The 25,126-nt window shown below is 46.1% G+C and overlaps 1 protein-coding gene across 8 annotated transcripts in view; it reads left to right on the top strand.

Annotated features, from left to right (window-relative positions):
• The window catches only part of PTPN3 (protein tyrosine phosphatase non-receptor type 3), a 2,254,194-nt gene that overhangs the window by 1,162,698 nt on the left and 1,066,370 nt on the right, over positions 1 to 25,126 (top strand). For all 8 annotated transcript variants that reach the window (XM_069620560.1, XM_069620561.1, XM_069620557.1 and 5 more), the window contains one exon: positions 11,549 to 11,683. In XM_069620560.1, the coding sequence (XP_069476661.1) occupies positions 11,549 to 11,683 (135 nt within the window). The remainder of the gene's footprint in view (positions 1 to 11,548; positions 11,684 to 25,126) is intronic.

Below are 25,126 nucleotides of genomic sequence, written 5' to 3'. Positions count from 1 at the left end.
GCAATCACAAATGGGCATCCCTCAGGTATTGGTCCGCTACTTCCCACACCGGCATGAGCTCCAATTTGTCCCAGTTGATCCTAAGACTGCTTACCTCTTAACTCCTGAAACAGGTCTACCACTCTCGGGCCAGTGAGTCTCAGATCTCCTAGGTAGAGGAGGATGGCATTTGCATATGATATGCAGTCTTCCCCCTCCTTCTGGCCACTTAAAACCCTGCAGCAGGGGGTCAGATCCACCCATATCGCAAACAGTACCATCGCCAACAGAAACAGGAGTGGCGAGTGGGGACACCCACCCTGCCTTGTTCCCCTCTCTAGGGGGAAGGCCTCACAGCAGCTCAACCTAACCCGAGCTATTAGGTTGGTGTACAGTCATTTTACCCAGCCAACAAATCTGGGTCCAAAGCCGAACCCTTCCAACACCTCCCAGAGATACTCCCATACCAATCGGTCGAATGCCTTTTCCGAGCCTATTGCCATGACTGCATGTGGGCCCTCTAAGGAGGAGATCACGCACAGTGCATCATGAAGCCTTCAAAGGTTCATCCTGGTGGCCCTACCAGGAACAAACCTGCATTGATCTGGGTGGACCAGCATCCCAATAACGGGAAGCAGTTTACTGGCCAGGACTTTTGCCAATATCTTGGCCTCTCCATTAATTATCCGACGGTACGCACATCAACAGCATTTTCCCCTTTTTGTGTAGCACTACAATCGTGGCTCTTCGTAAGTTCTCTGGTAGTGTACCCCTTTTCCGACACTCCATAAACTTGGCTCTCATTACCCTTGCCGGTCCCTGCCCCATAGTGTCCAGAACTCTGTAGGAAATCCATTGGGGTTCGGGGATTTCCTGGATTGGAATTGTTGGATTGTGTCCTGGATTTCCTCCCCTATTTGGTCCAGCTCCTGGCTCAACCTCGGTAAACCCATTCCCCTTATGCATTGCTCAATCCTGGCCTCAGCCCTGACCCCATGAGCCCGATAAAGGTTTGCATAATATTTTGCCAACTGCTCTGCTATGTCTTTACTCCAGGATGCTACTTCCCCATCTGCCCTTCTTATCTCCCTCACCCACCTCGTCCCTTCATCCCTCCTCTCCCGCCACGCCAGCAGTCTACCACACTTATCCCCTTCGTTAAATAGCCTTGCTTGCTTATCCAAATGGACTGCTCTCGTTTCATCCTGAGCCACCGTAGTGTACAGCTGCTGTGCTCTTTTTAGGGCCCTCTTTGTGACTTCCAAATTATGCCTCATGTGATTGGCCTCAGCTGCTGTTACCTCCCCTTCCTAATGGTTCATAAGTCCCCTGCGGATATTAAGTGTTGTCTTGCCACCTGCATCGACCTTCCCCATAACACTGCTTTGAACGCCTCACACTGCATGGAGCAACTCTCTACCATCCCTGAGTTGGTCTGAAAGTATGCCTCTGACTCTTCCCTTAGGGCCCTCGCTATTTGCACATCCTTCAAATAAGCGTTCAGCCTCCACCCCCCTCTCTGCTGGACCTCTGCTACCTGTATGGCTACCACCAGAGGGGCATGATCTGATATGCCCCTCGGCAAAAACGTGGCCCTGTTCGCCCTACCTGCCATTGTGCTCGGGAGGAATTTATAGTCCAGCATCGAGAAGGATGAGTGTGCTTTAGAGAAGAAATAGAAACACCTATCCTTGGGGCGCATATGCCTCCAGATCTATCCCTCAACCCCGTGACAACCATAGAAGAACTAAGCTTCTTCAGGAGTGTGTCATCCCACCCCTCTGTGACATCCTGTCCAGCACGGGCTGTGACGTGTCTTTAAAGTCCGCTCCCACCACTATAATATCCCCGTGCTTGGTCAGCAATGCCTTCACTCTGTTGAGAGTGGACGCTTGTGGAGCCGGAGGAGCGTAAACAATAATAAATATTGTTTCCCCCTCATAGTCTCCTTCAGGATAATCAGTCCCCTCCCCCCACCGATCCCTCTCCACATGCTGCACTTCCAATGGTAATGACTTCCTGATAAAGATTGCCACCCCCTGGACCCACTCGTAAACCCTGCATGCTCCACTGGGGTATCTAGCTCTCCCCAGGAAGGCACACTGTCCCAAACATATGGGTCTCCTGCAACAGCACTATGTCTGTCTGGTGGGCAGACAAACATTTTGCAACCAGACTTCGCTTGATCTGATCTAGGAACCTGTTGACGTTCCATGACATGCAGTTAAAGATCCTATTTTGTGGATTACCCGCTCCCTCCATTCCTCTTGCATCCAAAAGCCCTGGCCTCCAGTGGAACCCTTGATCATTTCCCTTGTGTGGTGTGGTTTCACCCCTTCCTCATATGAGTGCACTGGGAACCCGAACCAAACAATAAACTTTACCAACATCCCGGTCCCCACCCCACCACTCACTTCCTCCCCAACCTGAAACATCTGTCGCCCTGCAACGAAAATGTAAACATAGATTGTCCCTGCCCGCAAGCGGGCGATCAGGGCGTGTGTGCTCGTAACTGCTGTCCAGCTCTGCTCCAACAATGTCATTTATGTCTTAAGCCATCCTCGGCCATCGAAAAATACTCTTCTATATGCCAAATCATCGTGACCCGTCTCTGGTGCCCGTTCCTCATTTTCTTCAATTTAAACCTGGTACATTTCCATCCGCTGCACGTGGCTGTCTCCGCCGGCCCACACCTTCACTGTCCACCGAGTCCCAAGCCTCTTGCAGGGTATGGAAGAAACATAGCCCTTTGGGACCCACCACTCAGAGGGTTGCCGGGAAGAGCATTGCCTATTTGATCTCTGCTTCCTAAAGCCTCCTCTTGACTTTCAAACAAATGCCTTGCCTTCTGCTCTGCCCTCGTGAAGTCTGGGTATATTGTTACTCTGGAGCCGTTCAACGTAATGGGACTCTTCTTCCTGGACATTTGCAATATTCTATCACTATCTCTATAAGAATGTTATTGTTTGTCTTCTTCCCTGTGTCCCCCTTAACCTTCACCCCCCTCCCTCGCTTCGCACCTGCCCTGCATTCTTGTTACGGCACTTGCACGATCCAAATGTCTGAAGACTTAATAGGAACATTGTTTTTTTTTTCTCCGCTGGTCCTCTCCCTCCCTTGTCTTAATGCGCCTTGAAACACCATTTTGCTGTATAGGTGCATTATAAATACCCAATAAATAAAACTAGTTTACCAATTTAGCTATAACAGTCTGGGGGGGGGGGCCCAGGATTCCCCCTCTGCTCAGGATGCGGTGGGCCCTCTCTATCGCGAAGAATTGCGAAAGCCCTGTTGGTTCGATCCAGTCCGCCAGCCATTCTTCGAGGTATAGCTCCATGGAGGGACCTTCTATCTTCTCAGGGATGCCCAGTATTTGGATGTTGTTGCAATGGGCCCTCCCCTCTGCATCCTCCACCAGTTCTTCCAGGACCCTCGTTCTACTCTTGGATGTTGTTCTGCATCAGTGGCATTGCGCCCTCCAAACTCTCGTTGACATCCGTTGCAGGTCGTGTCTCAAAAAGCTCACCTCCGCTCCCACTTCATCCACCTTTGCCTCCAGGGACTCTTGTATGGCCAAAAGTAGTTCACCTGCGTGGGTGCCTCCTTTGCTGTGGCCGTGCCAGTGTCTTTACTGCCGGTGCCACTAGGGAGGTCCTTGGGTGGCACAGTGAGCGAGTCCATCCTCGCCTGCAGTGCCATTTTCTTCCCCTTCTCCTTCGCCATCCTCTTACTGTCTTTGCCCCAGTCACTTGCCCCCCTCACTAGGGGGGGCCCCTCTTTCTCTCTCTTTCTGGGCCGCACCTCGCACGCAAGGTCTGCTTTCCCTGCTCCTCTCCTTCTCTCCTTGTCCCCTCTATCAACTTCCTCTCCCATGGGTGGGGGCCCTGCAGCCTTCTGGCACTCCCTGCTGTTGTCCCGCCGTTCAGTGTCAACCTCCCCACTCCCCGTAGGGTCTCTGTCTCTGGTCCAAGAGCCACTTCCACTGCCTCTTCTGTGGGCTCCTGTTGTGAGGAGCCCCCGCTAGATGTTGGCTCTCACAGCAGGCTGTCTCCTGCGGGGCCAAGTCTCCCAACTGCCCCAGGACAAGGGGACAGATTGAGTGCTGCTGGGCGGGTGTCAAGTATTGGCCCGCGTGCCCACCCCCTCCATTCGCCTGCTTGCCTTGCAATGGACCTGCGCAGTGGCGCTCACCTTGCCTTTGCACCTGTGGGGGTCATAGTTCTCGGCAGCGTGCCTGCAGCGCATTTCGCCTCTTTGCCCTGCTGGAGCCAGGACCCTCTCTCCTGCACTCCTGTGACGCGTTTTCACTGCAGCCTCTGCAGACTGAATCGGTTCCCTGCGAGAGACGCAGGAAGTGCAAAGATGGCATCGGCCGGGGATAGTGGCCCCTAGCTGAGGCAGAGGCCCCAGTGACAATACGCCACACGAGTGCAGGAGGGAGGATCCTGGCCCAGCAGGGCAAAGAGACGGGAGCAAAGGCAAGATGAGCGTTCCCCGCGCAGGTCCATAGGCAAGCAGGCGAACGAAGGGGGTAGACGCATGGGCCAACAGATGGCTCCCACCCAGCAGCACTCAAGAATCGATCCCCTTGTCTCAGTGGGGCCAGGGGGGGGCTGGGAGACATGGCCCCGCAGGAGATAGCCAGCACAACTGAGGGATTTCCCTGCCTCAGCTAAAAGTACTGCAGAGTCTGTCAAGATGTCCAAAATAAAGAGTCCACGGTCCTGTGTCAGAAACCTTTTTCCTTCTCTTAAATTAAATACTAATGTAAAGAAATGTTGAATCTCCAAGAGTTTCACAGTGAGAATGAATCTCCTCCCCGGGCTTCAATCTCGTTTTGAGGAAAACACAAAGTTCTGGGTTTAGAAGTTCTCAAAGCAGAGTTCATTGAAACATCCGCATTCCTTATTGCCCACATTTGTCTTCACTGTTGGGTTCTTCCTGGTTAGGCTTCATGGTTAAAGGACCTCCTTTCCCATGTCTTTTGTGTACTGCTTTCCTTAATCTTCATGATCAGAGGACTGCCTCCCTTACCCTCTAGTCTTCAATTCACAATGTTAGGGGGATGCCTCCCTCCCCCTAACCTTGTCAGGTTTTGGTAGGTTAACTCTTGGTGGGGGGGAATGTCTTCTTTCCCCTGGCCTTTCTTTGGCTTCTTACAGAGCCAGGAGAATGACTCCCTTCCCTTGTCTTTTGTCGCAATGTTAAAAAGTTAACAAACCTCAGGTGGAATAACTCCCTTCCCCTGGTTCCTCTCAGATGTCTTGCAATGCCAAGAGAATGACTCCCTTACCCTGGCCAGTCTCAAATTCTTATTACCGATTGTGGGCCCCAGACACAGGTTCCCTCTTTGGCTCGTTTGGGCAGGCCTGATTCACTACCCTGGCAGGTACTGCCACAAGTAGAATGGAAAGGGAAGGCTCACCTCCACTTCACGTTGTGACTCCCAGACATGTTTCCCTCTACTGTGTCGGCTTTTGACGATACCCGGTTCCCTTCCCTGCCAGGTATTATATTCTTCATCAGGGTCCCAGACCCTAGTTATATAGCGTCTTATTCCCCCCTTTCTACCTCGACAGTCTCTGTACCTTCACAATGGTTTCCAGGTCCCTCCTGCTGGCCTTGGGGTCTTTGGAAGCCTTCTCCAGATTTCCTGCTTCCTCTTGCTTGTTTGCATGCCTTACTGTGGCTCCCTTGTGTGCAGTGGTGGCTCTGCAGGGCCTTGGCTCTTTTCAGGTTGTGTTTCTCCAGACATTTTCACGTTCCTACTGCCTAACTCTTCTGGACGCCTGTCTCCTCCAGCTCTCTAGTCGGTCTGTTCTCGGCGGACCGGATTGAGACACCTCCACCTGTGGGGCAGGATCCCAGAGACAAGTCTCCTCTGCTTCTTGCTCCCACTGGATTTGAGTCTCCTAGTTCCTCTGGGGAGGGCTTCTTCCTCTGGCAAGTCCTTCCTCTATTGGTATGCTCCTTGTAGTTGAAAACTAGACAGTTCAGTCTGGTTCTTACTTTGACTTTCTTCCCCCCCCCCCACCACCTCCTACTCCTCTCAGTGCTGAAAGAAGTAGGTTTCTGTTGGGTGGTTCCTACTCTTCCTCGTCTCAGTGTGAGTTATGTGTGGTTCCCTTTTACAAACTTACATGGAAGTGTGGGGGTATGGCGGTGAAGTGCATATAGTGGGGTGGTGCACTGAGGGTTGATGTAAGGTTGCAATACTGCATTCTTTCTGGACGTTCTTTCCTAGTCCCATAGAGAGGATCCTTCCCCATGAGATCCTTTCCCATGAGATCGACCCACGGAGTACCACCCCCAGGGGAACTATCATTTAGCGGCGTCACCTCCCCGGCCTCATGGGAAGGGGCTCCCCCTAGGAGAGAAGGGACGACATCCAAAGATTTGTCACAATGTACACACAAAAATATTGTGATCCCACAATGTCATTAAGCACCATGTTAAGTATTAAAAGTATGTAATATTCTACCATACCAGTTTCCTTGTTGATTACGAGCTATCCAAGCAAAATAGGCAAATACACAGATAACAGTATGGAAATTCATGTAAGCACATGTATGATACTCGGTACTAATATTTGCTATATTGATATGTTCCTCATGACTGAAAATGAGAACAGGGACCATATCTTCTCACTAATTTGCAACAGCCACTGTAATACAGGGCCTCAACTAAAACTACATAATTAGGCAAAAAGAAGGAAAGGCAAATATGATATGGTAATGCATCTGCAATTTGGTAATCATGATAATAATCATATTAGATTATACTTTCATAGTCTTTACTTACTTTCTAAATACGTTCTAAAAGACTTCATAGCAATTTCGTATGGCGTGTTCCCGACTACTCAAAGCAAACTTAATTGCGTAGAAAACTCTGCATTCTTTTAAAACAAGTACATGTGTCGCGCGTAGGCCGTTAACATGGTGACATCACGTATAGCAAATAAACATAGGTAAACCATGTGTAGGTTTAAAATAACCTCAAAAAATATATCCATTTTGTGTGGTAATAGAAAAGATGATGCACTTAATGATGTAGAATGACTACTCTAAACCACACTCTAAAATACTGATATGCTCACTCTCTTCTCTACACCAACAAACAATAGAAAGCAGCTATACCCCTCGATCAATTTCAGTCTTCTAGCTCCACACATACCTACACACCTCCATGAACACCCCATGAAAAAAATCAGTTTAGCTGCACACATAATCTCATACACAAGCTCCACCACCGCCAGAATGCAGACACTGTGGGCTGCGGCCTTGCTGCACACATTCTACTGATCTCACAAAACCGCTGCACATTGCCTAGCATTAGAATGCAGCTACACTCATAATCCACACTGGCTGCACACATACTGAGTGCACCCAAGCGCTACTTACCATCCCTACCTTCTCTGCTGACCTGGACTACAGTCCCCAAGGGCGTTCAACCCACAGAGCTTTGAGATCATACCAATAGTATATAAGGCGATATTCAAATGCACAATTATTATAATTTTTCTTTTAGAACACGCTTAATACCAGCAAGTGGTTTCTAAACGCAGGATCGGGATTCAAACCTGTGTTGCGCTGCGTTGGCTTCGAAGACCAACGCATTGCCCCTGAACTGTCCTTCCTCCCCAATAACATAACAAATAATATGAACCAAAGGCACGTTAAGCCGGATGTTACTATTAAAACAAACATGAAAAAAATAGCACTGTGGCAAAACACCACTTGAGGGGGGAAAAGCATCTCCTAGTGCTCAAATGTTACCTTATATAGATATATCTGTTCATATTACTGAAACCAGAAGCAAGGAAACTCAGAACATATTTCCTAGTGCCTCAGTATAATTTTGTGCACATTTTACTGTCAGTGAACCAGAAGCTCAAAATAAACCCAATAGTAGTTCTCTTTTCTAGAAATGCATAGTAATATTTTAACAGATTGGTTACTTACAGAAAACATGTCAAATCTTGTTCCTTGTTCATACCCCCCCGAAAATAATGTTGCTTATTTGTCGATCCAGAGCCGTTCCTTGCGCTTTAGACTAAGTTCAATATACATATATTGATATCAAATAATAAATTTGGATAATGGAGTACCAAGCAACATGATGGACTTTGTGAGTTGCTAGTAATACAATTAATTTGAATGAATAACATGAATATCAGTGATTGATTAAAACAATCTTATAATTAAAATGTTTTTAGAACCATTTTATTGAATATTTTTAATAGGGCCAACTTATTACTTTGTAGATTAAAGACTCTTCTGCATAAACTATATGTTGAATTGTCTGTATCTGGACAAACCTAGTGGATACACCAGAATTGCTGGGAAACTACTCACTTTATAGCTCGTACAACAAATGCACAGGTATGACTGTATGGGTTCTGACACCTCAGTTTTCTGTGAATCCACCACGTATATGCTCTACAGGCCATGAACCTGTATCATCTGTGGAAATAAGAGCATTTAATTCAAAGGAAGTAAAATATAACTTTTACGGTTTTTGCTTATCTTTTGAAAAAAGTCTGCTACAACCTGAAAACAATCAAATGAAAAACAAATAGAAAAGTTGTATACAATTTATGATCTAAGGCCATTAAAATATTTGCTGGACAGTGTCTAAAAGAATCTATTCTACAGACATGAATGTCTGTGGGGATTTGCTTTGAGAGAAGAAAATGGTACATAAAATGAGAACAATGATTGGTTGACTATCAAAAAGGGTCCATTTGACATATTAAGTATAGAGAATGATGGAGATTGATGCACTTCTGCATTGTACAGTCATTTCATATCAGTTTGTAAAAATGTATAATGTAAAAGGGATGGACCCCATACTCGGTCATTGCTTGGAACACAAGGACGAACAGTGCCACAAAGTTTGTACATGAGCACCATCCTAAGAACAGACTGATTAAGGCACGCAGGCGAGAAGTCGGTTTGCTGATTTATGTATAGTGATGGAGGATCACCTTCTGAGGTGTAGGCCTTTCAGGTGGAATTTTTGTGACAATAGGTGACGGGCACACCAAGTGGAAATATCTCCCATTCAACTCGGTTCGTCATCTGGTGAATATTCACCCCCTGCTAGCAACAGAATTGGCTGCTGACTTTGCCCTGCAAACAGTTCCTCATCCCTGTATTCTGGTAGAAACACAAACCTCTGAATACCGCCCATGATAGGTGATGAATGAATACAGAAAAATAGACATGTAGAAAAATAAAAAGGCTAATTATAATCAAAGTTCTTTTAGCAATGTGATTTAAGAAAATACAGAAGGGAGTCAAGTAACTAGTTTTAAAAGTGGATACAACCATAATAAACAATAAGTAAAAAAAGAAAGTAACAAATGTTCAATGAGCCTATGGTGCAAGTAAAGCATCAGAGTCATAATTATGTAATAAACCAGCACACAAGATACAATATATGAAGTGGAAGCCCATAGAGGAGCACTTTGCTGTAGTGCAAATGCCTTGGGCCTCATTAGAAGTTTGCCGGTCTGGAAACAAGGGTGCCGGTAAGCTCACGGCACCCTGGTTTTCGGACCGGCAAACTACGTGTCTGCCTGCTGTGGCCGCTGTGCCCGACAGGTCTGACCCTGCCGGTGGAAGCAACCACGCTAGGCAGACCGTTCACTGAAGCGCCGGCACTGTTCACACTGGTGCCTGCGCTTCCGAGTCCTATGGGACTCAATAGGAACGGGGACTTACATTTTACCGGCGCCTGTAAAATGTTACATGTCTGGCAGCAACCCACTGGTATCACCGGTAGGGTTACAGTCAGACTTGTAAGGATGCCCCTTGTGTTGTAGGCCGAAGGAGGAGTTGGCAGCAGTTTACCACAAATAAGTCTTGTAGGTCAGAAATCACTTGAATGAACCGAAAGCATGGAAAAACTATGATGTGGCATGGAGAAAGAGTTTGTTGATATTTATAAGACGCAGAGGAGTCTTGCGCATTTCTATGGAGTTGCGAGTGCATTGCACACAGTGGACGTTTGTAACGCCAATTCTCATAACGTTGGTGCCCGATTGAGACATAGGGCCTCATTACAAGTGAGACCGTAAGGGGTTAACGGCGCCGGTAAAGGTGCTGACTCTGTTAACCCCGGACCGCCTCATTACGAGGTCCCCTCACGGGACCCACTCTGGATGTCTGGTCAGACCAGACGTCCATTGCGGGTCCCGCAAGGGGACCAGCATGCTAACAGCTGGCCCCTCATTAACGGGCCCGTTGTTAGCATGCTCCACATTCCCATTGAGCCCTATGGGGGCTCAAATGGGAATGGTGATGGTCCGGGTTCCCTGAATGGGGAAATACCGGGCCCTCCAAAGTCGGAATGGCCCGGTATTTCCCCATTCAGAGACCACAGACCCGGGTTTGGGGGCAGCCATGCCCTTATTAAGGGCATGGCTGCCTCCAAACTCGGGTCCGGGTTCCTTGAATGAGGAATTACCGAGCCATTCCAACCTTGGAGGACCCGGTAATTTCTCATTCAAAAAACCCATCCCCATTTAAGCCCCCATAGGGCTCAATGGGAACGGGGAGGGAGCTAATAACGGGCCCATTAATAACAGGCCCTTTATTAGCTCCCTGGTCCCCTTGCGGGACCCGCAAAGGACGTCTGTTCTCACTAGACGTTCATTGCGGGTTCCGCAAGGGAACCTCGTAATAGGGCGGAATGGGTTTACCAGCACAATTACCGGCGCGTTAAACCCATTCCGCCCACCTCGTAATGAGGCCCATAGTCTTGCAACAGCGCCTCAGTGCCCTTGGGCTGTAGTGCGCTTTACAAATTCAAATAAATAAAATAAAATACAGTGTCGTAGGCCGTTTTCTTTTAGGTGCAGGCAAAGGGCGAATTGGAGATTATAAACGTCCTTGATGTATATTCTATCTACTTGTCTCTTTAGGAACGTAACTTTAAGTTTAATGTTTTCAGTATTTTATTTGTTAGGTGTGATTTATATGGATTGTTTTATCTAAACTCAATCAGGATAGTTTTCCAGCAATGCGTTTTTACATTGGGGCTGTTATTGCTCAAGGGAACCGTGCACTTCATAAGTGAAATGCTGTTGTGATCTGGGACATTCTTTTTTAAAGGAAATCTGTCGATGGTTTTCTAATTAAAGTTTTTTCCTAACTTCATTTTGTGGTGTTAAGACCATGAAAGAGCTTCATTGACTTTTGTGCTTTTGTAGCCGCCATTTCTAAGACAAAGCAATTAACCTTTTTTATTACCGTAAAACAGTGCTATAGCAGGCCAGCATTTTTTTTTTAATAAAAAAAACATTGCAAGTGTTCATGGGTCTGGTCTGTAGAGTACTGCACTAAGTGAAGGCAAAAACCCCGTTTTGTTTTGAAGCGGGGAGGGGACTATGTTTGGACCTGACCGAACCAAGGGCAGTTTCCTGCTGAATGTGCACGCGTGCGTTGCTGAGAGTGTGGAACAATGTGCTGTCGTACACCGTATTCCTGTATTGAATTGCATTCTAGTGCGCCTGGCTGCTTTGTTCGCCTGTGATTCAGCTGCTGACGGTCTCCGTGCCTTTCAGGTCTACCAGCAGCCAGTTCTGCAGGAAGGTGATAGGTGGCATGGTGTGGAACCCGACTTTACGACGATCCGTATCGGTCGAGCACCTGGAAACAAAAAGCCTTCCTTCACGATCTCCTCCTATCACACCAAACTGGTAAACACCTTTTTACTTTTGGTTATTAATGTTTTGCTATATGTACAAACAATGTTGTAGGAGCACAGTACTCGCTCGCTCTCGAGTTGGGGAAATAGAAATGGTATCCTGTCTAAGGTTTTAAGATTGATATCGTTAAACAAAATGTAAATCTGTATTTTCCGCTTTATTGCTCGGCATTTTTAACATGCAGAATGCTTCTGTTAATGACAGGGCCCGGTGCCTGTTAACAAGGCTTTTACTGTATAACAGTCCATTGCTGTTTCGTATAGGCATTCATGTAAGCGCACCCCCTGGAATTAACATGATTGCCATGTACACGCTGGCAGGAAATCTGTGAAGCGATACTTAAGTTATCTCAAAAATACTTTTTACTTGGTTCCAGAAGTGCGAATAAAAATGATGATTCCAGATAATTGTGCATTTTAGGGTCGTCTGCTGAAAAGGCAATGTTTCCTACTTGAAATGCTTTTTACATGGCCATCACGTGACCACATCTTTCAAATTGGGTCACTGTGGGCATGAGTGACCTATCCAGCCCTAGTACCATTCATTTAATTTTGGTACATGCAATTTTTCTCTTTCAATCTGCATACATGCCAACATTCTGTGACCAAAAATCTGTAGGAATCTTAAAGGTTCAAAAATAGTAATTAGCATAATGATGACATCACAGGAAATGATGTCACATCAATTTGACCCAATGAAATGATAGGACATGACATCACAGGCAATGTGACGTGAACTTTGACCCTGTGACCTCACAGAAAATGACCTCAAGTGACATGGCTTTGAAGAGCTCACAGGAAACGACTGCCTGGTGTGGCCTATCCAGATCCTCTGACCCATCATTAGAAAAAAATGTACCAAATATGTGAGCTGTGCACACTGTGACCAGCTTCTTCCTCATTAACACAGGTTTTCCCCTTCAAACATACCCATAACAATGATGTATACATTCTCCATTCATTTAAGATTTTTAGAAGTTAATGAAACCTGGTTAACATTTTATTAGATTAGGACGTGTACTACTTCTTTAGGAATAAAACATTTTAATAGTTTTTCTTAAAAAGAACAACATCTCTGTTAAGTAAAAACAAGCAAAATAAATAGTGATAATATTCTCACTCAGTAGCTAAATTCAATAACTTTATAAACAACAAACTGTACCATGGGTTCAATGAGATTATCTTTTGCAGAGGCCTAACAAAGCCGACATTTTTAACAAAAGATGAGTAGAAGTGGTGTTAGAAAACCTAACCTTATAGTTAAACAAATAAGCATCAGAGAATTAGGTACAAATTAAGATAAAACAACATATAATACTTATTGTGTATTAGAGCAGAGCACATACTGACCGTACAAAGTGGAAATTGTAAACATGTTGAAACCTGTTTGTTCTAGCATATTTAGTACACTATTTACTTTCTTATAATGTGTGACATATTGCTTCTCCTTTTGGGACCCTTTTCTTGAATGTCTCTCTCACAATTAGACGGATGGTCCTGAACTTGTGCTTGCTGTAGGGCCACTGCTCTCCCTCCTAGCCAATAATGTTTGGTATGTAGACGATTTTGCTTTCTTGATTAACTTGTCAGATGGTTTCCACTTGTAAGGGTCAGTATTGCTAAACACATTGACCTTTGCTGATAAAATGCCACAGAGTGTATTCCTAATACCTGTATGGGCTGCATACACACTGTCAGAAGCATGGCCTTCTTGACTCCGTCCCAGCTGACTCCTCACATCAGTTGTCACTTTCCGTACCATATTGAACAGAGTTTCACAGAATGCATTTGTTAAGCTGATCGGCCCGAGAGGACCGCGTACCTGTAATCTTGGTGGTTGGTCTTGCTGAGGTCGCCAGTCTGGAGTCCAGGAACTGATGAATTAGCGGCACGAGGAATCAGCCCCTCCGCCACCCAAAAGAGGAACTGGGTGAAGGGTGGACCGACCCCCAATGTCACGATAAGTACTGTCCAGATGAGCGTGACTCGAGGATTGATGGCTCAGGTTGGTGACACTGTAGTTTAGGTAGAGCCGATTGTAGATATCATGAATCTTCCGGAACCAATGTAACAGTGAGGAATTACAGCTGATAGAAAGTCCGGTTGGTGCTGATAGTTCCAGAGGTTTGCAGGATTAGGTTCGGAGGTAGGCAAAACAGGAAGAGAGAGAACAGCTGGAGACTAGCTGGTACTGGGCAAGTCCCGGGTAAGTCTGAAGATGGGCAGACACAGTGCCGACAACAGTCAGGGCTGGAGGCAGGCAGGCTCAGGACAGGCCCCAGGTAAGGCTGGAGGTAGGTTGGCTCAGGACTGGCCACAGGTAAGGCTGGAGGCAGGCTGGCTCAAGACAAGCCGCAGGTATGGGCTGGAGACTGGCTGACCCAGGACAGGCCACAGGTAAGGCTGGAGGCAGGCTGGCTCAAGACAAGCCACAGGTATGGGCCGGAGACTGGCTGACCCAGGACAGGCCACAGGTAAGGGCAGGAGGTAGGCTGACCCAGGACAGGCCACAGGTAAGGGCAGGAGATAGGCTGACCCAGGACAGGCCACAGGTAAGGACTGAAGGTAAGCTGACCCAGGACAGGCCACAGGTAAGGCTGGAAGAGAGCTGGTCCAGGACAGGCCACAGGTAAGTGCAGGAGGCAAGCTGGCCCAGAACAGGCCACAGGTAAGTGCAGGGGGCAAGCTGGCCCAGAACAGGCCACAGGTAAGTGCAGGAGGCAAGCTGGCCCAGAACAGGCCACAGGTAAGTGCAGGGGGCAAGCTGGCCCAGAACAGGCCACAGGTAAGTGCAGGAGGCAAGCTGGCCCAGGACAGGCCGCTGGTAAGTGAGAGGCAGGAACAACGAGGCAAGCGAAGCGAACCGCGTTGAGACGCGACTCGCTGAGAATTGCGGCCTCTTTTATGGGCCGCCGGCGCCCGAAAGGCCTGGGACGCAAGCCGTTCCGTTTCCGGACGCCGGCGGACCCATAACGAGGCTTGAGAAGCAAGCCCCGCTAGGGAGATGAGTTCGGCCCACGGCGCATGCGCGGAGCCGAGAGAGAGGCCTTCCGCGCATGTGCCGAAGGCCGCCAGCCCTGTAGCCCGCCACTCCCCTCCCGGCGAGCCCCCGGAAGCAGATGCGCGGGTAGACTCGCCAGGAGGGGAAGAGAGCGGCAGACCCCCGTTTCCCGTGTGACATAACAGCATTGCTGTGAGGTATTAACAGAATGTACTTTGACAGAACACACAGCACCTTGAAGCGAAGAGAGTTATCTGCAGGATCCCTCAATTTGGAAAGATCTTCCCAGAACTGATCAATTCTTGTAATTCCATCTTGCCAGGTTGGCAGAAGTGTAGTAGACTGATAGTCTAAGAATTCTCGAGAAAGTTGCTGCATATCTTCTTCAGGAACAACATCAGGGAAAACGTTACACAACTCCTCAATACTTGTAAATGACGAGGTCATCCGCATGTTTGGAGACAAAAATGTGGCATTCCTTACCACTGGATCATAGAGGGGAAACTTAGTTTTGATGTATGTTAGCACCTTAATATAAAATTCTCTCACTTGTTTCCTAAATGCTCCAACTGTATGTGTCCCCTCGATATCAGAATGCCTTATCGCCTGTCGTGCCCCATAGCCAATGAACAAATCAGAATCACTTCGATGATTGCGCGGGTCAATAAAAGCAACCTCTAAAATGTCATCCTTATGCTGCTCAATGATCTCTGGCTTTACCAGGCATGACAGAATTGACTCATATAGTTTGATCTGTGACTGGTGCAGCACATGTATCATAGGAGCCTCTATCTGGAGTAGGACATTAAACTTATCACAATTGGGCATGATAGCATGGAGAAACAGAACATAGCACTTCAGTATAGGGTCTTTGAAAACTTTCACTAGTCGTCGTTCTCTGTCTCCACCTTTTAGATTTTTTTGCCGTTTTCTTGCTGGCTCCTCACTTGGCTCATCATCCTCGTAGTTTGTAAGAAAGTAAGATTTCAAACCATCCCACAATTTTAGAACTCTTTCAAGACATTTACTGAGGCTCAGCCATCTTGTACTTACATGTTTGAGCACCTTACGAATTTCCTGATCACAAAAAAGTAGGGATTCCCGCAATTTAGATTTTCTTTTTGCACTTTTTTCAAACTGGTAAAATAAGTCAATAGCAAATTCTTCTGGATTGAAGCGAATGAGAGCCTTCGCTCCATTTTTTACAGCTAGATGAGAAAGGTGGCATGGGCACCCCATCATATATATAGCTGCCTATCTTTTTTCAGATGCCCAAGAACTCCCTTGCCTTTCCCAGTCATAACAGAAGCATTGTCACAAGACAATGAGGCACACCGTGCAAGACTAAGATTTGTCTCTTCCAATGATCTTTTTACAGCAATGTAAATATTTTCACCTGTTGCTTCATTAACAGCTGGCATGTCCAGAAAAGAATGTACAACTAGGCCAGATGTTTGGTCTTCATGACTTATAACCACTGGAAAAAACTTATCCTCCTCATCTGAACTTCCATCGGTTGCAAGAGAATACCACTTTTTATTGACAGCAAGGAACACCTTTAAATCCTGCATGGCATCAGCAGCAATTGCATTGATGATATGGCTTCCTTTGGTTCGGCCACATGAGTATGACTGAGCAATTTTGCTGTCTGGAAACATGACAGCAGCCATCTTGGAAAATTCATCATTTACACTAATTGGCAAATTACGCTTGACAATTAGCCCTTGAAAAAAAACTTCTGCTTTTATGACTTTGTGAGAGAGTTGTGATGATGTTTGCATAGAAGCTATTATACTACTTGTTCCACTAACTGCAGAGGCACGTGACTTGTGTTTTGAAGTGGCAATATGTTTCTTCAAATCTGCCATGCCACCGTGTCTTATGGAGAAATCACACCTACATATTGTGCAGAGAGCCTCCTTTGTGCCCAGTCTTGAAGGCTTTAGAAATGGATATGTCTCTTCCCATGATGTCTTGTGTACATTGTCCCACCGAGCTGGCTTTGACATGGTCAATAATAATTTCTGAACTATCTTGCCTGGTTTCTTCCTCTGTCACAATCTGCTTTCATGCAGGGCTCCTGAGTCCAGTTCTGAGGGATATAAAAGCTACAATAATACTTTATAATAATGGGTACCAAGACAAAGGATGTCAAGAGGTGCAACATCATGAAAGCTTCCATTAGGGTGCAAAATAAAGTGCAAGACAGAAGATTTTACATTTACTTCTCACAAGTTAGCGAGACAGCGAAACCATGAAAGAACCTACTGTGCCTTAAACTGGAAGAAACCCACCGGCTAAGGAGATGTGGCGAGCAACAGCGGGAAAGTAGAGACATCGCACACTGACAATTTATCACTGGGCCCGCCCTGTGAAAGGTCCATTACAGTCTAACATAACATATCACTCACTTTCTTAGACAGTCAGTCAGATATCACACGATAAAGATACACTACCGGGGGCCTGTGAAAGGTCTTGACTGTTGTCACACAAAGGCCTTTGACAGGCCTGGGTAAACTGGGTTAAAAGTATACATCTTGAAACCATTTAGCAAAGTACAAATGCCAAGATATGCAAGAGTTTGCCCAAAATTCCTTTTTAATGTCTAGCACCCGGGTCTTTTATTGCAAATCCTGCTCTAATGCTCTGATTACGAATGGTTAATCTTCATTACTCATAGCCCAACTCTTCCTTGTCAGAGTACTTATTGAAAGCGACCTGCCTTTCAATAGGACCCTTACCCACATTTTCATAGTCATAGCCCCTCACAGCACAGGAGGTAGGGGGAGAGGGAATTGTGAAAATAAATTGTGACAGGGTTCTGTTAGAAGTCAGGCAGACCACCTTCAAGAAGTACTGTGATGAAGAAGGGCATGGACATAATGATATTTTTACATTATATATACACTGAGTACTCTCACAAGAGCAGACATGAATTGAGTGCAGGCCTTTGTAGGGACACGGGTCTCTGTGTGCCCCTTGAAGGTCGTTCAAGGCTTATTCAGATTTCTCTGGTCTCATGGTCTAAAATATGTTGACTTTATCCCTCAACCTTAGGTATTCTAACAAACTCTGTATCTCTTTTCACTCAGGTTAACTAAGTGCCACTAAAGCATTCAAATGCAACCAATGGCACGTGTGATGTCCAGATATTAACTGTTTAAATTATATTCTTGTATGGAGTTAACACCAGGCTATTAACTGGCCAGAATTTTTATTTCTCACATAAAACAAACACACAGGCAACTTTCAGTTTGCCACAAAGACTCACTGCCCTTGCCAAGGCCCAGCTGAGGATGTGTGGGCATCCACATCAACATAATGGTCGGGTACCCCCCTTGAGTGGAAAACAGTCAGAGGCATCTGTCAGGTGCATACATTACAAGGGAGACAAAGAAATAAAGCAGAGGGTTAATTGACAAAGATTATGTTGAGATGCCCACACAGCAGGGAGCTGAAACACGAAATATCCACTTAACAGCTATAAATCCTTCTATGTCAGCAAGGGCCTGCTGTGGGGGAACTGGTGTGAAAAGACAATGAGGTGAGTACATAGCACTGACCAAGCCCTTGCTGACTGAACCACGAGCAATGAGATGTGTGAGTCCCATGCCTCATGCTTTGCATACATTTTACTGTCATAGTGACTGTTCTGACATGAAATAGGCAGGCTCAGAAGGAATGCACAATTTGATTGATGAATTGGTCATGTTTTAGTTGTCAAAATACGCTGTTTTTAAGCAAAGCCGCCAGCATCCTATATTCAGGCTATGGACATTATATGACGCCTAGCTCAGCCCCCTCAATCGCAACCCCCACCACTGGCAATTCACCTTCCTCCACCCGGGAAGGGAGGGTGGTGGTGTCCCCCAGTACATTTTGTCAATTTCCAGAAAGATGCAATATTAGCCTTTCTCGAGAGGCAAGCAAGGTTTAGAGTAATGATAATGGTGTGTTATTTATATAGCACCTTAATCCAAAGCGCTTTACAGAGCACATATTTACATACAATATCGCCCAACCGAAATATGTACTCATTTATCGACCTCAGAAGGATGAAAGGCTGAGTTGGCCTTGCCGGGATTCGAACCTGCGACCTGCAGATCACGCTCAGATCTCATCAGCGAGCGCTCAACCCGCTGAGCTATCTTACCAAAAAGGATCGAAAGGGGTGAGGTTGGGGGCAAGGGTGTCGTTTCGCTCAGACCCAATCAAAGATTTATTCAGCTCAGAGTGCAACATTCTTCCATAATGGGCACAAGTTTACTCAAGCCTGATTAAAGACGTGTCCAGATTTGAATTAGTCATATCTCTCGGCTCAAAGATATATTCGGAGAAGAACACAGGCTAGGTCTGCATAGGCAGGTGTTCACTGTTCATCCATACCCAAAAATGCTATGCTATTGCCTGAAATCGGGCCGGTTTCCTCTCGGACCAGTGCAAAACTGAACAGATGACTGAATGGTTTTCAATGAGGCATAATCTCTGGTGTTGCTTTGGGCAACCCTCCAGACCATCCTTTTTCAGACTGCCATGCCATTACAGAAAGTGAAAGGTCATGTTAAAATCAGGCGTGATCCCTCCACAAAAGGGGCAGTACAGCCCTAACTGCACGGTCACACACATTGAATAGATTGGGCCAAACCAGAACTGTTCGACACAATCCCTAGTAGGGCCCCTGCCTTTAGAGGTGTAGTTTGCCTTGCGCCCTTAAAAGAAATAGGGACACAAGCTGAGCCTTTTATATTTAAAGATCTGAAATACAAGGTGTGACCAGCTTTTTATGCAATCAGTTTTTTTGTACTTTTGAGAATGTTGCTTTGCCGTACTTTTGAGAATGTTGCTTTGTCGGACTGGCATAAAGATGTATGCTGCCCCAAGAAAAATGCCATTTTGCTACCCACCTTACTTTAAGGCCAGAAGTCAAGTTTTTAGGGCCAACTTGGTGCCTTCCGCTGCTTGCAGTTGCCTGAGTGTAATATTGGGCCTGTCGCTTTGTGCATACATCATAAAACTCTGACAGACCTCTACACACTTACAACTAATTTATATCATTTTGGGTCTGGCGTGTACCAGGGTGAAGACCGATGCACAAGAGCGTCATGCCTGCGCCGACCCTGGTGGGGGGGCGGCGGCGGACTCTGGAGCGTGAGCATGGGGGAAGCAGGTAGGTATTCCTGCACGTGAGACGCGCTAGAGAGCATCGCACAGTGGGAACAGGGAAAGAACCCTAACATATCACTGGCTCGGCAACCAACCCCACAGTACGAGCTCAGCTCTTTCAGTGCTGGTATGATGCGTTGTTTGGGCGAGTGTGTATGTAAGCCTGTCAGCCTGTCTCTTCTACACCGCTATTTCGCAGACTCCCTTACCACGACCACACCGATTGTGTCTGCGAGGCTCCGGAGCAATGTATATACATGTGGCACGTTCTAATGAAGTACACACATACATGATGTCTCCCTCTCATCTGAAACAAGCGGAGGCTACGAAAACATGTATCATTGTCTAGAAGCTCATCTCAGGCAACACAAACACGTGGGCTTGCGGTAGGAACCATACCATGTAGTAATTTCCTTGGGACCCGTGGCCTACCCCTTCCTCCCACTCCCCTGCCTTAACCTCCTTGCAGCCCCTCTCCCTCCCATCCCACCTTGGCATGCTAGGCCCCTGCTAATGAGCACAGACCCATTAAAAACACATTACAGCTTGTATTGGGCGCCCCCCTTTCTTTTGTGTAGTGCTTTGATGGCACAGCGAGGCACAATTGAAACTAAGGGCCTCATTACACGGATGGCGGTAAGGGTTTACCGGTACCGGTAAAATACCGGTACCGGTAAATCCTTACCGCCTTACTACGAGGTCCCTTTGCGGGTTGGGGGATTTAACGCCTGCTTTTTGCAGTCGTTAAAAACCAACCCACAAAGGGACCCAGGGAGCTAATTACGGTACCGCAATTTGCGGTACCGTAATTAGCGCCTTCCCCATTCCCATTAAGCCCTATGGGGCAAAAATGGGAATGGGGAAGGGCAATGGGGGAAGGGGGAATCACTGCCCGGCAACCTTGGAATGGGGCGGTAATTCCCCTTTCCGCCAAGGCGATGCCGGTATTTTACCGGCATGAACCATGGCGCTAATAGCACCATGGTTCTCCGCCATCCGTGTAATGAGGCCCTAAATCCCTTAATTGCCACCTCCTCGTTGTTCCTCAGCATGAAGTAGAGACAGTGCGTGCAGGCTACAGGCTGTGGACTAGGATCGTGCTGTAATCTAGTTGGCAGGTCAGAGATCACAGCTAACATGAGAGAGATGCTTTGCACTGCCCTTGAGGTGCGCAGGAAATACCTTTATATGAGATGTTGAAATCCTCGTGCTGGTTAATGGAAGAGTTCATTTGTAACCTGCTTACCTGCTGTTACTTTCTAGGTGTATGTTTATGTTCAATGCCTAACGATCCATTCAAGGTGGCTGATTAATTGTGCAAGATGCATAGAAAATAAAAGTGGAAACGCAGCACTGTTTCACCTTTGTACTTGTCTTTGCCCACCTGCCCGGGGGCGCCACACTGTCAGAGACTAGCACGGCTCTTACTGTACCCAAATGGCATCGCCCACCGGAATGTCTACTTTTATTCGTGAGCAGATTCTTTGGAAAACATCTAACCCCATCACGTGCTTTACACTAGTCTACATAGTTGAGTCTCCCCATTACACAATGAAATAGTAGGCGTGCCGCAAACTAACTGCCAGGAGCATTGCTAGTGTTCCAGTATGGGTTTCTAAGCTCCTTATTTCTTTAATGCCATGACTTTTTTCTTTTGAAAAATAAATACCTTTCACACGCCTCCTTCTCCAGGCCGTATTCGTTTCAGCCAGCTGAGACTCCGCAAGCAGCGCCGTTTCGTTTAGATAGAGGGTGGACATACGACGAACACGAGGCTGCGTTGGTTCTCAGCAAAGTGAGAATAGGCACTGTGACCAGCACTGCCCGAAGGATGGCACTGACGGCGCTGCAGGCACTGCCACTAATGCAGACATATTGACACACAAACAGCCTTGCTTGGTGCGCAGCAGGGCAGAGCCGGAGTCACGTGACGGCCGCCCATCTCAGATTTTGATTGATGACAGAGGCGCCTCTGTCATCAATCAAAATCTGAAATGGGGCCGTCACGCCCCCAGTGCTCTGGGGCCTCAGACAGAGGCCTGAAAAGGCCGTAGTGCAGCCACAGAAGTCGGTAGGCGGTAGGACTGCTTAAAAAGCGGTATCCTACCGCCTAAATCGGTAGGGTTGGCAAGTATGAATCTGTATTGTTTTTGGTTTATATCAAAGCTTTTAAAATTACACAAAACATATTCAAACCACAACTAAATACTTAAAATGTCCAAATTTAAAATAGATAAAAGAATAGAACTATACGTTAGTGACATATTTTAACTAATCACTGAAATGATTAGGGAAACAGACCCCTCGCCCTAATATATTTAGCCACAGGTTTCCTATGTCAATTTGTGTCAAATCATACACACATTTACCAAAGAATAAAATACGTTGAGGCATCAGAGCTTGACAATGCAATAAGAAATGCTGCAGATCTTCCCTCGTGTCTTGATTTTTACAAAATCTGCAGATTGGCAAATGTCTTGGACTCCTATTACGTATGCACAACATTTTGTTAGTAGCTAACACATTAAATCTAAATCGCACCAGCGACCCCTATACTCGTTTATTTTGTGTGGGAATTAATTTCGTTGAATCCAATCGTGTGTGCACTCGGCGCCTTCTTTCCACCCTTTGCCGCTTCCTTCTCCCGGCCCACCTCCCTTTTCCCACCCTGTAAGAAGATTCAATTCAACACTACAGCTAAGTCAATGCCTAGTCTGGGATACTGAATGGAAACCCTTATTGATATATCTTTATGTCCAGTTCATGAGTTCTGGATGACTAACCCTATATAACACCCCTCTCTTAGAATCCCCCTGACCCCACTGAGCCAAGAAGTAGTTCTGTTTTGCAAGTTTAAAAGGTTTATTTGAAAAAAAAAATTAACAGTATATATATATATATATATATATATCACTTTTATAATGAATTAATAATTGAATATCACACTTAATCTGAGCAGTAATCAATAATGGATAGTCTGGCACTAGCACACTTCTTTATAATCAATGATGAGTGGGTATAGGATGGATAAGATAGCAACAATACTTTTATGGTTTCAATAGATGCAATGTGGCATGAAAATGCAGTACAGAAAATAACTTGATAGGATTTCAGCAAAAGACAATGTAATCACTTTCTTGGCCAATTCACCCCCCCCTTTATGCAATGTAAGGAGATGAAGATGAGAGCACACAGTTCTTAGGAATGTAATCAAATAGAATTCAGTTCAATTCCCCCCAGCAGCTTACACAACAGATAGGAGTTTTGAAACACAGGCAAAATGCTTTGAATATGGTGACAATGCAGTGAGAAATATGCTGAAAATGCTTTTAATTCCCTTTAGGAGGTTCAGGGTGAGTGAGAGATACTAGGGATGAGTGCAGGCTCACTTTAGCAATGATTCAGAGATGGTGATTAAGAGGCAAACGAATTTTTAGCAAGGAAAGAAATGACTGCTGATGGTTACATGTGGCTGGATTTTTACCCAAATCGCAAATCGCGGTAAAATTCGCAAGTGCGTGAATCGTGATTGCGTAATAAGTATAAGGAGTAGGAAGTCTAGGTTCTAGGCTTGTTGGAAAGGTAAGATGCTGAGTTTACAGAGGAAAGTTAAACCAAGTTCCTAGCCCAAACGGTTCCAGAGATACGGACGATTAAATAAAGGTAGTTTTTCGGATTTTAAGTAAACTCAAAATGACAAGTGACAGCTATGCAGCTGCAGAATTGACAAGTGACAGTGGTGCAGCTTTACAAAATAACAAGTGACAACTTCTAGGAGGCAGTTCTGGTTAGATTAAAATAGTTTGGATTAGATTATTTTAATTAAGAGATTGGTTCTGCACAGTTCTGCTAGGTACTCACAATATATTTTTGAAATAGGCCTCGCCACGGATCTGGTCAGGTTTTGGACTGGACTCCGGTTCTGGTCTCGGCACTTCACAGTGATCTGGGTCAGCTCTCTGGTTCTGCTAACAGCGGTCTGGGTCACTCTGGATCTCTGGCCTCTGGTTCTGTATACTGCTCTGCTTTCTCTGGGTACAGCACTGCTTCTGGATCTTTCTGGCGCAGGGTTTCAGGCCAGAATCAACAGCTCAGCCCGGCTGTGAATAGTCTGCAAATGATTTTGAGGATGCTGAGGCCTGCTGAGAAGAGTTCTCAGTTTGTGGGTTTAGGCCCTTGCTTTAAGTTCTGAAGTAAAGTTCTGGTCTTTGGAGATTGATGGATTTGAAGTCGGGATCTCTGGATGTGAAGTCGTCGGTCAGCATGCTCCGCAGCAAATGGAATTGAATCTCTCTACCTGTCCCAGCAGTCTCTTTTTATGTGTTTTGAAAATGGGTGTGTGCCTGGGCCTAGCTAAGCCTGCCCCTCCTCTATTTGTCATTGGCCCAATTCTCCCCTCCCCCATGATTGGGGGAAGGAAATGTGAGTCAGAGTGATGCTGTAGGTTTTATGGGTCAGAGGATCCTCCCCTGGTCAGTTTGCCCACAAATCTATATTTAATTCAAATACATATTGCACAGATACACAGTTGTTTAAAATTACATGCAGCCATCACATATCACATGAGGTATACTCTGTTCAAACTCTGCTCTTCCTGGGGGCTTGCTTTTAGAAATGGCAACATTTTGCACTTTTTAACTGGTTTTGCAATATCTGACATTTACCCAAATTTACACACATGTGCGCAAGGTGTAAGGACATTAATTGATGAAGTGTCAGATTTTTAACATGCAGACATTTGGAGTGAAACCCTATTTTCCGCTAGCAACCCCCCAGATCATACCACCGGGTCTTAAAACCTCTTAAAATGTGGGCAGAAAAATCACAAGAATTATGGTATCATTTAGCTAATTTTGACAAGTCCGCACTATGAGTTATACATCGTTCTTAAAATCATATTCTGGCCAACAGGGGTGTGTCTTCCCAGGTCACATGGTGGAGAAACCAGTTTATCCACTTTCTTTAAGCTCAGCCTGTCCTCAGAGGGGGCTGCCCCTCCCCGTTTCTGCCAAGAGGAAGCCACTTTTACGACGCCCCCAATATAACTTCTGCCTGAGTCAAGGAAGGGCTTTGTTCAAAAGGAAGCCATTTACGATCCCCCCAATAAACCATCTGCCTGGGCCCAGGACAGGCCTTTGTTCAACTCCCTGTAGCTGCTCCACCCCTAATCTAATCAGAGAGGTGACAACTCCTTTTGGCAAGGGGAAGAGTGGCTGAGCAGGTTGTAACTCCTGTGGGGGTAGATGTCAGGCAGAATTCAGTTTCATTAAG

This window comes from Ambystoma mexicanum, chromosome 5q (assembly GCF_040938575.1).
Source record: "Ambystoma mexicanum isolate Mex_15411 chromosome 5q, UKY_AmexF1_1, whole genome shotgun sequence".
Classification (NCBI taxonomy): Eukaryota; Metazoa; Chordata; class Amphibia; order Caudata; family Ambystomatidae; genus Ambystoma; species Ambystoma mexicanum.
The sequence above is the reverse complement of the archived record's forward strand: the minus strand, read 5'-3'. Positions and strand labels throughout refer to the sequence as shown.